At 52.3% G+C, this 12,102-nt stretch overlaps 1 protein-coding gene across 1 annotated transcript; it reads right to left on the reverse strand.

The window, feature by feature from the left end:
* Positions 1-3,036: 3,036 nt before the first annotated feature.
* Positions 3,037-11,343, reverse strand: XYLT2 (xylosyltransferase 2). Its single transcript, XM_072112381.1, has 11 exons — positions 11,076-11,343; positions 9,225-9,630; positions 8,057-8,232; positions 7,765-7,967; positions 7,181-7,261; positions 6,366-6,582; positions 6,105-6,281; positions 5,143-5,405; positions 4,879-5,059; positions 4,153-4,486; positions 3,037-4,029 (listed from the first exon to the last, which is right to left on the reverse strand). Exons 1-11 carry the CDS (start codon positions 11,205-11,207, stop codon positions 3,707-3,709), a joined length of 2,493 nt encoding a protein of 830 aa, XP_071968482.1. The 5' UTR covers positions 11,208-11,343; the 3' UTR covers positions 3,037-3,706.
* Positions 11,344-12,102: the final 759 nt, after the last annotated feature.

Raw genomic sequence — 12,102 nt, forward strand, 5'->3', positions numbered from 1 at the left:
TGGGTCCGGTTTATCCCGATGGATTGTGATGGTAGATTTCCCATAATATTAGGGTGTAGGTTATCGGTATTTGGGGCACATGTTCTATGCATGTGTAAAAAAAACAAAAAACAGTAAGTTAAATCAGGAAGAAAAATAAAAAAACAGAACTGTCATCTTGGCACCTGCAAAATTTCCAGTGACCCCTGGGGGAAATTCCAGGTACCTACCTGATCACTGATGAGGAAGTATATTACTACGTGCAGTCACACCACTAGTCACATCTCTGGAGCTCACGTGTTACCTGAGACACTGATGGAACGTTACACGCTGGTGTTTAAAAGGAACCTGTCACCAGTGACCCCCTTTTTGAGCCTCCTCCATGTCCCCACAGACAATAAATAACTTATCTCCAAGTTTTTATAGAACCTCTGGCATTAGTGGTTACAACAATAACTTACGGTATATGAAAGTTCCCCAGCTCCCTGCTAGTTTGTATCCTGTGTCACTGGGGAGGGTTCAGCACAAAGCAGAGTTCCCCTCTGGACAATGCTCTGTGAGCATATCTCCATTGTATCTGCAAGAGGAAAGGGGTGTGGGCAAGGAGCGACCGAAAAAAATCCTCCACCTCCCAAACTCACAGATGAGACTTTTCCAATCCTAGGGACACAGGACACAAGCTGGCAGGGAGCCGGGTAAACTTTAATATAAGTTACTGTTTTACCCACTAATGCCAGAATTTTTCTAAAAAAACAGTATGGGGATAAGCTACTTATTGTCTTTGGGGACATAGGAGGCTCAAAAAGGGTGACAGGGTCCCTTTACAGCCCCTTCCCCATGAGCAAGTTGGTCGTCAGACTGGATCCATGCACTGGCAGGAATGACCAAACCTATTATCATTGAACTCGGCATATGCGTCCAGTTCACCGATTCCAAGTCCAGTCCGGTAAATCCTGCAGGTTCACAGAGCAAGTTTGAAGGTCCAAAGCTATAGGCTTAAAGAGAACCTCTTTTACCCCATTAAACTACCATCCCCCTCAGGTAGGTGATAAATTGTCCTTTCTAGGAGTCTCTCTTTTAAGTAAAATATCACAATAAAAAAATCACAAATGAGCAAAGAAGAGTCATATTTTATTTGAGATGAGTCAGGTTTAGAGGCTGCAGTCGGTGGGACATTCTAGATTCCCCATTCTTCAGTTCTATAGAACCTGATGTCATATTAAAGGTAAGGATCTCATCTTTCAGATCTCACCAGGCTTGTGGTTCGATGATTTACAAAACAAGAGGTGGGTATAAATGTGAGCAACTGCCTGTAGATCTGGTTTTATAGAGACACACAAGCCTGATGTGAGTTGAAAGATGAGATTCTTATCTTTAATATGACACCAGCAGCATGTTTCTAGGTTCTATAGTACAGAAGATAGGGGACAGCCTTTTAAACTTGACTCATCTCAGGCAAAATGACTCTTCTCTGCTCATGGTCACAGGACTTTGGAGGACACAGAAGGCAATTCTAGAAAGGATATTTCATCCCTGACCTGAGGGGCCGGTAGGTAAAGGGGGTTACAATGTGGTGACAGAGTTAATCCATCACCAGGATTTACATATCCATACTAACTACTATGTTATGCAGGGCTATTCCCACACAAACCTCCTATATGTTTGGAGGCCCCTACGGTGTAACACATGAAGCATAGCCCCTTCCTCATAGAGAGGCCTCCCGATCTCCGTATACAGGGCACGTCACTCATCACCTACAGGACAGATGTAGCCTCCAGCGCGATGTTCTGCAGCAGCCGGAATGTGGATGCATAGAGATAAGAGAGCGGAGTGTGATCGCACAGTCACTAGCGCTCCCTTATCTCTAGGGTGAATCTTCTTGGCCCTGCAGGGACCCCATCACTGGCTGGAATGCTGCCCCTCCAGGAAATTCTCCTACATAGAGAGAACCTTTCACCCAACATAAACATTTCCTTGTAAACGGGTCACCTCGCGGATTGCGGGCACAGTAGCAAATTTCTTTTCTGTAGCGCTCGACCGTCCTGAGCAACGTGTCATAATTTTCTGCACCCAATATGCTAATTAGGATCTATATACTGTCAGGTGGGCAGAGCCAGAATGTCTAGGACCCCCCCCCCCCCCATTTGACCTTCATTTAAAGGAAACCTATCATCAGAAATCCACCGGATTCCGGAATTTAGATCTGATGGGAGGTTCCTCCTAACATCCTAAGCTCTGAACTATCTTTCCCTAGTCCTAAAAATTCTTCCTAAGATGATCTATGATTTATCTTACTATTATGCTAATTTTTGGCAGAGGCTATGGGGGTGTGGCGTAGCCTCTACCGACTGTGGGAGCAAAGTCTACTCCACGCCCCAGTAGCCTTTTTTATAGGATTAGACCTGAGAATGGTAGGGGGAACCTACTACTAGACCTACCGTAATAGATTCCTGATGGTAGGTTTCCTTTAAAGGGTTGATCTTGATGCTGCCGTGCCATAACCAATGCTGAGAATGGGATGGATGGCTGTGATCCAGGGTCCCGCTCTCATTAACGGGTGGAGCAGCGGGCGGGTCGAGCCTGTGCCCTCTCATAGTGAATGACCAGGTAGGACGCATGTTCTTCCTGCCGCCCCGCCCTCTAGTGAGAATTGGACCCTCCCGTTCCGTATTGCTGTGGGTCTTGATCAGGGGGGCCCCCAGCAGTCGAACCCTTAGATAATTATCCCATGTCCTGAGGATAACTTATAAACCTCCAAAACTTCCAGGGTTATGATCCGTGCCAGCAGCAGACACCCGCTGTGTGTGGAAGGTCTCAGCCTGTGACCCCCTTAAAAAGGGGTTTACCAGGAAACAAGGTTAAAAAGAAACCCAAGTTTTCTTGGAGTCGCAGTAGTACTTACTACCAAGAGCTCTCATTGAAGACCAGTACTGCTGGAGGGGGTGGTCCCGGGACCCACTTCATCCAATCTGATCCATTGACTGAAGTGGGTGCCATAACCCCACAAGTACCGGTGTAATGCAGACTGGAGCGCGCCAATTCCCTGTACGCTGTAGCGATTATAACATCTCATTTATTAAGACAGATCTCACTCCATAAAAATCACATGAATAAAGTGCTTCATCGTGTCATGAGAACAATCGCGGGTTCACCATCCGGTGGCGCCAGCCCCACACCATGTACGCTGGAAGCTGCGCTGGCAAAACTTTGGTAAACTTATTTTTTTTGTAAGATTTGCCACTGGTCCTGGCAGCGATGGCCAAGTCTCTGCCTCTGGTATCGTAAGGGACGGACGCGGAGCGGATTCAGTGGTAGCAGATGAAACCTCGAAGCGGTGATGTCATCGTTACATCATGGCGCTGGAAGTGATGTCACCTGCCCATCATAGTGTCAGTATCCCCCCTTCCACAGTATAGTCACCATCAGGGGAACCAGCCCCTGCAGGAGTAGTAGTAGCATGTACCCATCTAGTATTTGGTAGCAGCAGAGAAGTCCGTGGCCAGAAGACGTTTGGCACACATGGGGAAATGCTGGACCGGCTTGGCACACCTTGCAGACTGGGACAATTAAATGAGAATTAAAGTGGTACTGAAGTCTTGTCCATTAGATCCGCACACATCGGGGCAGGCCTGGCGATCCCTGTGCCGCCTACACATGCCCTCCCAGGTTGTAGTTGGCATTACCCACTTTGCATCAGTTTTTTTCCTTAATTTGGCACCAGCTTGTGCTACCTCAGGCGTCCATCGGGTCCGATTGACCGCAATTCAGACTTGGGGTCGGGTGACAGAGAGCTCCACTGTGTATCGGCGCAGACTGGTAGATGTGGGCATGACGGCGAAGACGTCTTGGTGCAAATTCCTCCCACGGACCAGAAACGGCTTAAGCTGTCGTCCGTCCATTTTTCCAAGTCCTTGCCCAGGAGCTGAGATTTTTTGTCGGCTTCTTGTTCAATGTCAGCGCGTGATGGGAGACCCAGGATCCCGGATAAAGCCTGGAAGTTCTGCTCCATGTACTGCCCGTTAGGTGGTCCGGAGTGTATGGACCTGTCACCTGAGAGAGTGGAGATGGTTAACTGTGCGATTCCCCATGGTCAGAGGGCACTGTGTGGGCACAGGCGCTGATCAGGGAGGGCACAGAAGAGGGTATGACATCTATACTGAACACCAAACTTACCTTTCTGTAGTGGCACCTTGTTCTGGAACGTCAGTGGTATGACCAGAAATTTCACTTCAGCCAACAACTCCCAAAAATGGAGCAGGCGGACATGCCACACCCCAGGGCGGAGAGGACGGGATAACGGGGGCTTGTACTGTGTGAAATCGGCCTCAGAGTCCACAACTATGTCATATGAAGCAGCAATTATATAAGTCGGGTCGATCCAGACCACCGTAACAGTCACATTGACCCCATGGCTCCACTTCTGCACAGCCACCGGCTCATCCATGGGACCAACCAAACCGCCGAAATTGCGGAATATGCGCTCCTTGGGATCCCATTCAGTGCCCACCTGAAAAAAAAGACAAACATTTAGAGGATAATTAATCTCTGCCAGCTAGGGGTGCACAGGGATTATCCTGTATCCATACATAAGTATACAGTCAGGGAGGCTGAGCTGTGATCTCCTTATCTATAACCGTGTGACAGGAACCTGTCTGATTATTAATAGGAACTGTGATAGATGTGCCAGATAAGTGTGTGTGATACAGTCCATCAGAGGTTTCACTCTCTATATTTGCCATACATAAGTATACAGTCAGGGAGGCAGAGCTGTGAGATGCTCATCTATGATTATTATCAGTAACTGTGCTGTAAAGAAACCGTCCCTATGTGATCTACAAAGATAGAAATTGCTAAAACAAGGAAGTAAGAGACTGGTTTTAATAAGATGAGAGAACTTGCCTCGATGCTCTGGATACGACTGGCCGCAGCCACCTGCGCCAGTATCCTCAGGCTGCCCCGTGGCATCATCCAGATCTCCAGGGTCTCGCTAGGGTTTACCTTCTGTGTCACCAAATAACCCTGGAAGTGGTCATCATAGAAGTAGAGCTCGATACTGGAGGGGAAGCCGTCTGCAGAGAAGCTACAGGAGAAGAAGAAGAAACCTCATATAGCAGTAGAACAGGTGTATAGCGCCCCCTCCTCGGGCACGGACCCCTCTCCTACCTGCAGGCAGACTTTCTGCTCTCGTGATCAGGGCTCTGGAGTTTACGTAGTGACAGGCGGATAAACGCTGTGTATGTGGTCAGGGTGACATCGCTCAGACCCCCCAGTCCTTCCATGCTGTGATAGATATTCTCCCAATACGCCTTCAGGCCTGGGGTCCCCGAATCTGGTTCCCCAAATAAATGTGCATCCAAAATGTCCAAGACCTCCTGATTCACCGAAGACTCAAACTTTCTGGCAAAGAACGTCGGCCTGGAGAGTTGCTGTAAGGAAGAGGACGAGCGTGTAAAGTTAATACCTGAATTAAAGGGGGATCTCCTGGGAAGATAAGGGGGTTCTAGTGATATCACATGACCCGTCATTGGATCGGTGCCATGTAATGAATGAGGCTGGCCAAGCACAACAAATATAAGAAGTATGGCAGTAAGTGTCTCTGGTTTATCATGATGGATTTTGCTGGTAGATTTCCTTTAAATATCTGCTGTCCGACTCATCTTGGCAATCCCTTGAAGGGAGTCTACCACCTCCACCAAGCATTATAATTTTCTGGCATCTTGTTGTAGAGAAATCTGCTGTGAATTACAACATACCTTTATTATTTCTGTATGTTATCTTGTTTCCAAGATATTCTCCGTATAATCCGTATGCTAATGAGGCAGCTGGTGCATCCAGATCTTTGCTATTCCTATATCTAAATCCCTTCCTCCTTCTTCCAGTATAACCCTATGAGAGGAGAGTGGTACAGGCAGCAATAGCAGTGCTCCTGGTGCTGGGGGACACACTGCCTCATTAGCATATGGATTCAAATGGGAATCTCTTGTAAATGGCCAGAAATAATAAAGTTATGTTGGAAATTACAGTGAATTCCTCTAGCACATGCTGCCGGCAGATTATAACGCCTGATGGAGGTGGTACTCAAGTACTATAAGGAGGATTAGTGATAATGCACAGATTAGGAATACCTGTAATCGCACAATATCCTGCGGTTTGAAGTCATTGGGGGAGCAGCCGCACCAGTCCACTATGTGCTTGTACTGGCACCTGCAGCCCAGTTTCCGGTTCCAGTTGGTGACGCGCAGGTTGTTGTCTACCAGGGTGTTGCAGTCCTCGCTATTCTCTAGGACGGTGTGGAAGAAACTCTGAAAAGAGATGGAGAAGAGACATTGAGCTCCGCTGTGTGGTGCCTATATAATATATGCAGAGGGGTGCGGGTGACCTCTGACCTCAGCGGGGAGCAGGGTGTACTTGTAGAAGCGCCTCAGCTCAGACACCAGGACATCATCCGTGTACGTCACATATTTCACAAACGTGCGAGTCAGGGCGAACCAGTCCGAGCCGCCGTCTAACACGATGCCCTCCGGAATCTGCCGCTCGCCCAGACGCCACATGTGGGAGTCACATTCATGGAAGAGGCGGTCCAGGCCTTGCTTCTTAATGAACCTACAAGAGGAAAAACAAGACTGTGATGCCAGATCTCCAAGTGATAGCACCCACAGCAGTCTGCACCCTCTCCCCTCCACAGAATACAGCTATTTAGTTTCATCTGTGGAAAAACTTGTACCAAGTTCACAAGTTATCCCTATATCCACAGGGGGCATCCCCAAAGATAGAGAACCCCAACAATCCCGTCCTCACTAATGGGTGGAGCGCCAGGCTGCACAAACGTCCCGACGCTCCATTCAAAAGTATGAGAAGGTCTAAAATGGCCATGCACAGCGCTCAGGTATTTCCAGCACTGTCCATGGGAGTTAGTGAGGTCATACTAGAGGCTTTTCCCACCGCTCCATTCACTAGTGAGAATGGGACCCCTGCTCCTGGACGAGAGGTTATTACAGCAATCAGGCCCTAACCGATCAGCTTGTTATCCTCCATTGTGTGGATAGGAGATTCCCATGTTAGACTTGTCTGGGATTGATGTCTCCACCTCTAGGATCCCACATCTCCCCTGCTCCACGTAAAGCTGTACTTGCCATAGAAGTTACTGCAGAAAAACCCAAATCAAAAGACAAACATCCACACAATTCAGACACATTCTTACCTGGCGTTGTCCCGTCCGTGGGATTTCAGGAAGTTCTTATCTTTGTACTTTGATAAAAAGTAAACCAGCTCCTGATTGGTCCTAAATTTACAGAAGAGAACAGTACATAAAACATCTACTACGAAGATTCACAACTTTTATCTACAGGATCCAACTTCTGCCCCACAACTCCTTTAAAGGGGTTTTCCCCAAGAAACTATTTAGGCCCTATCCACAGGATAGGGCCTAACCTGACGATTGATGGGGGTCTCAGTTATAGGACCATCATAGATCACTAGAACGAGGGGTCCAATGTACCACAGTCAGACCTCCTGAGATCAGGGGAGCAGCAGGACCTGTATGTCTGGGCCGCTCTATTCATCTCTATGGAGCTGACCGAGATTGCCGAGTACAGCGCTCGGTAATCTACGTAAGCTCTAGAGACGACTGCTCCACTCATGTCGTGGAGTGACTGGATACATCAGTACCCCCCGTTTTCGTGATCACCAAGTCCACCACCAATCAGCAAGTTAGGCCTTAGCCTGTGGATAGGGCCTAGCTTGTTTCGTGGGAAAACACCGGTAAGCTCAGCATGCTTAGCTCACCTGGTGGGGTAGTCGGTAGCACTCAGGTTGATGAAGAAATCCCATGACCAGTCAGTCATCTCCAGTAGGTCCTGCATGCTCCGCAGGTACATGGTCAGCAGGCTGGCGCCCCCCCAGATGGTGATCATGCGCCATGGAGTGACCCGGATGTTGGTGAAGTGCTCCGCCATCTGTACCATCTCTCTGTGTAAGTAGTTTGAACGCTGTGGATAAATAATACATACAAGGAGTGATCATCTATAACACCGCAGTAACCACAGCCCCCTGCAGCCTATGTCTGGGGGTCCTGTACCTGGTCCACGTGGATGTAGTAGAAGTGGTCCTTGTGGTAGATGGCTTTGATGAGACGTTTCAGCTGCCGGACGGCTCTCCCGTGCACCACCAGCATGTACACCACGCGGAGCGGCTTCTCAGGAGGCGGAGCCCCGATGTCAGACTCCTCCCACTGCAGACCCGACGTCATTTTACCTGCAAGATAAAGGTGAGGCATAATATAAGGAGGAAAACACTGACTAATCCTAATATAGGAGCCACAGCACGGCAATGATTGACTTTTATGATTTTATGGCGATGCACAGACTGTAGAGTCCAGAGTCGAGAAACAATCAATATGGAAAAGAAAAACCGAGAGGAGTCAGAATAATGGGTTGCAATGCCAAGCACAGCCACTATATGAAGGTTGGCACTGTGCTTCGAAGTTAGTTGTCTTGTCGAGTAGTGGAGCCGCTGGACCCCCACTGTTTTGCCACTGATGACCAATCACGGGGCCCCAACCGAGGCCAGCGGGTCACACTATCCGGGGCCCCAACCGAGGCCAGCGGGTCACACTATCCGGGGCCCCAACCGAGGCCAGCGGGTCACACTATCCGGGGCCCCAACCGAGGCCAGCGGGTCACACTATCCGGGGCCCCAACCGAGGCCAGCGGGTCACACTATCCGGGGACCCAACCGAGGCCAGCGGGTCACACTATCCGGGGACCCAACCGAGGCCAGCGGGTCACACTATCCGGGGACCCAACCGAGGCCAGCGGGTCACACTATCCGGGGCCCCAGCCGAGGCCAGCGGGTCACACTATCCGGGGCCCCAACCGAGGCCAGCGGGTCACACTATCCGGGGCCCCAACCGAGGCCAGCGGGTCACACTATCCGGGGCCCCAGCCGAGGCCAGCGGGTCACACTATCCGGGGCCCCAGCCGAGGCCAGCGGGTCACACTATCCGGGGCCCCAACCGAGGCCAGCGGGTCACACTATCCGGGGCCCCAACCGAGGCCAGCGGGTCACACTATCCGGGGCCCCAACCGAGGCCAGCGGGTCACACTATCCGGGGCCCTAACCAAGGCCACATTACCTGGAGTCAAGCAAGTCCTGACAGTAGTGAGGACCCCATTGTCTGGGTCAGGTTAACCTACAACATGCACTAAATATACAGTTCCATCCACACAGAGGGGCATAAGACCTACCTGTGGCGTGGCAGTAACGTGGCAAGCTCTTTGGCATGAGTTGTCCCTGCTGGTGTAAGCAAACCAAATTTCCAATCTCCTGCCGACACTTCTGGCTGGGCGCTCGTGACAGTGCGGACAGGGCATCCTTTCCTTTGACCTCACAATTTGGGGTGTAGCTGCGGTCTGTGGGGTGCGGCCCCTCCACGCTTCCCGTGTCACTATCGCGGGTGAGGTTGCTCCAGGATTCCTGTGGGACGTGGATACGGGTGCTCAGCTTGGACTTGGTATTTGTCTCCTTGGTGAGGTCACTGCCCGCTCGCCCTCCCTTCACTTTGCTTCTCCAGGATCTGCGTCCGGCCGAGCTGTCGGGGTCCTTGGAGTGTTCTGCCTTATCAGGGCGACTATTCCTCTTCTGTGGGGTATTCTGGAATACAAAGAGAAGGGTCAGGATCCAGGGGTTGCATTGCCTAAAATAGGGGTCACAAGAGTTTACCCACCATCATCCTCCATCCAGCCAGCACCCCTCCCATCCTGCACATCTCACTAGCACCCCTCCCATCCTGCACATCTCACTAGCACCCCTCCATAGAGATGCCCCCTCCATCCTGCAGCCAGCACCGTTCCACACTCCACTGATGTCCCCTACACCCCTCCGTCCTGCAGCGAGACCCCCGCAGGCAGCCCCCTTCCGTCCTGCAGCGAGACCCCCGCAGGCAGCCCCCTTCCGTCCTGCAGCGAGACCCCCGCAGGCAGCCCCCTTCCGTCCTGCAGCGAGACCCCCGCAGGCAGCCCCCTTCCGTCCTGCAGCGAGACCCCCGCAGGCAGCCCCCTTCCGTCCTGCAGCGAGACCCCCGCAGGCAGCCCCCTTCCGTCCTGCAGCGAGACCCCCGCAGGCAGCCCCCTTCCGTCCTGCAGCGAGACCCCCGCAGGCAGCCCCCTTCCGTCCTGCAGCGAGACCCCCGCAGGCAGCCCCCTTCCGTCCTGCAGCGAGACCCCCGCAGGCAGCCCCCTTCCGTCCTGCAGCGAGACCCCCGCAGCCAGCCCCCCTCCGTCCTGCAGCACCCCCCGCAGCCAGCCCCCCTCCGTCCTGCAGCACCCCCCTCCGTCCTGCAGCACCCCCCGCAGACAGCCCCCCTCCGTCCTGCAGCACCCCCCGCAGACAGCCCCCCTCCGTCCTGCAGCACCCCCCGCAGACAGCCCCCCTCCGTCCTGCAGCACCCCCCGCAGACAGCCCCCCTTCGTCCTGCAGCGAGACCCCCGCAGCCAGCCCCCTTCCATCTGCCCCTGTAGCAAGGAACCCTCTACCTTGCTGCCCCCTACATCATGCAGTGCCCCCCACAGCCAGCACCCCTCTACTCTGCAGTGCCCCCAGCCTGTCCCCTCCACCTTGCTGTCCCCCAACATCATGCAATTCCCCCCGCAGCCAGCAGCCCTTCATCTGCCCCTGTAGCAAGGAACCCTCCACCTTGCTGCCCCCCTACATCATGCAGTGCCCCCCTCAGCCAGCACCCTCCCATTCTGCAGTGCCCCTCCATCCTGCCACCTCTCTATCCTGGAGTGCCCCCCCCCCTCCCCGCAGCCAGCACCCCTCTATCCTGGAGTGCCCCCTGCAGCCAGCACCCCTCTATCCTGGAGTGCCCCTGCAGCCAGCACCCTCCCATTCTGCAGTGCCCCTCCATCCTGCCACCTCTCTATCCTGGAGTGCCCCCGCAGCCAGCACCCCTCCACCTTCCAGCACCTCTACCCTGCAGTGCCCCAGTCTGCACCCATCGATCCTGCAGCGCCCACCATCACCCGGCCCCCTAGCAGCCCCCTCCATGCCGCCCCCTGCAGGCTCCCCACATTTCCATGCCCCGGAGCGGCTCTTACAATCTCTCCATCCTCGTCCAGCGCGCTGAAGCTCCACACCACCAGGCCCTGGATGAGCAGCAGAGCCAGCGCGGCAGCGGCCAGGTACTTGTAGCGGCGGCCGAGCTTCAGCACCCGGGCACTGGCCGCCATGTCCCCGGCAGGTGAGTCCTCAGCAGTGATGTCCCGCAGCGCCCGGCCGCCTCCCCCTGCACATAACTCTGCACTGGCGCTCGCAGCGCTGCTGGATGGAGCGTCTGCCCGAAAGCAAGATGGCCGCCGGATACTGTCGCGCGAGGAGCGACGTCACCTTCCGGTACGAGAACGGAAGTCCCACGTGGCGTCTTTGGTTGCCTAGCAACCTGTAAAAACCCCACGTGGCAGTTTATTATTATAGTTCATATAAACATATGATTGTGTAATGAGTAATGTTCTCTCCAGCAGTTACATGTCATTTTGGTCAGAGGCTGCATAATGCCCCCTACATGTGACCCCCAGACTCATAACATGACCCCAACACTATAATGTATAAACTATATGTCCACCGTGCTTCCCAACTTATGATATACCCCTGCCTGTCCCTTACAACATGTCCCCCCATGTATATTACCACCGACTTATAATATACCCCTGCCTGTCCCTTACAACATGTCCCCCCATGTATATTACCACCGACTTATAATATACCCCTGCCTGTCCCTTATAACATGTCCCCCCATGTATATTACCACCGACTTATAATATACCCCTGCCTGTCCCTTATAACATGTCCCCCCATGTATATTACCACCGACTTATAATATACCCCTGCCTGTCCCTTATAACATGTCCCCCCATGTATATTACCACCAACTTATAATATACCCCTGCCTGTCCCTTATAACATGTCCCCCCATGTATATTACTAACGACTTATAATAATGCACTATTGTGCCCCCTAACAAGTATAATGTTACCCTTTGGTTATAATAATATCCTCCTCTAATGCCCCCCATTAATTACAATGTCCCCCGGCCGTCGTCCAGCTCAGACATTCTCTCCTTCCTGT

This window comes from Engystomops pustulosus, chromosome 6 (genome assembly GCF_040894005.1).
Source record: "Engystomops pustulosus chromosome 6, aEngPut4.maternal, whole genome shotgun sequence".
NCBI classification, from domain to species: Eukaryota; Metazoa; Chordata; class Amphibia; order Anura; family Leptodactylidae; genus Engystomops; species Engystomops pustulosus.

Coding starts and splice junctions, on each gene's coding strand:
- XYLT2 (XM_072112381.1), bottom strand. CDS start 11,207: ATGGCGGCCAGTGCCCGGGTGCTGAAGCTCGGCCGCCGCTACAAGTAC. Junction 5,406..6,104: donor AGGATATTGTGCGATTACAG/GTATTCCTAATC, acceptor TCTTCCTTACAG/CAACTCTCCAGGCCGACGTT. Junction 4,030..4,152: donor CAAGGTGCCACTACAGAAAG/GTAAGTTTGGTG, acceptor CCACTCTCTCAG/GTGACAGGTCCATACACTCC.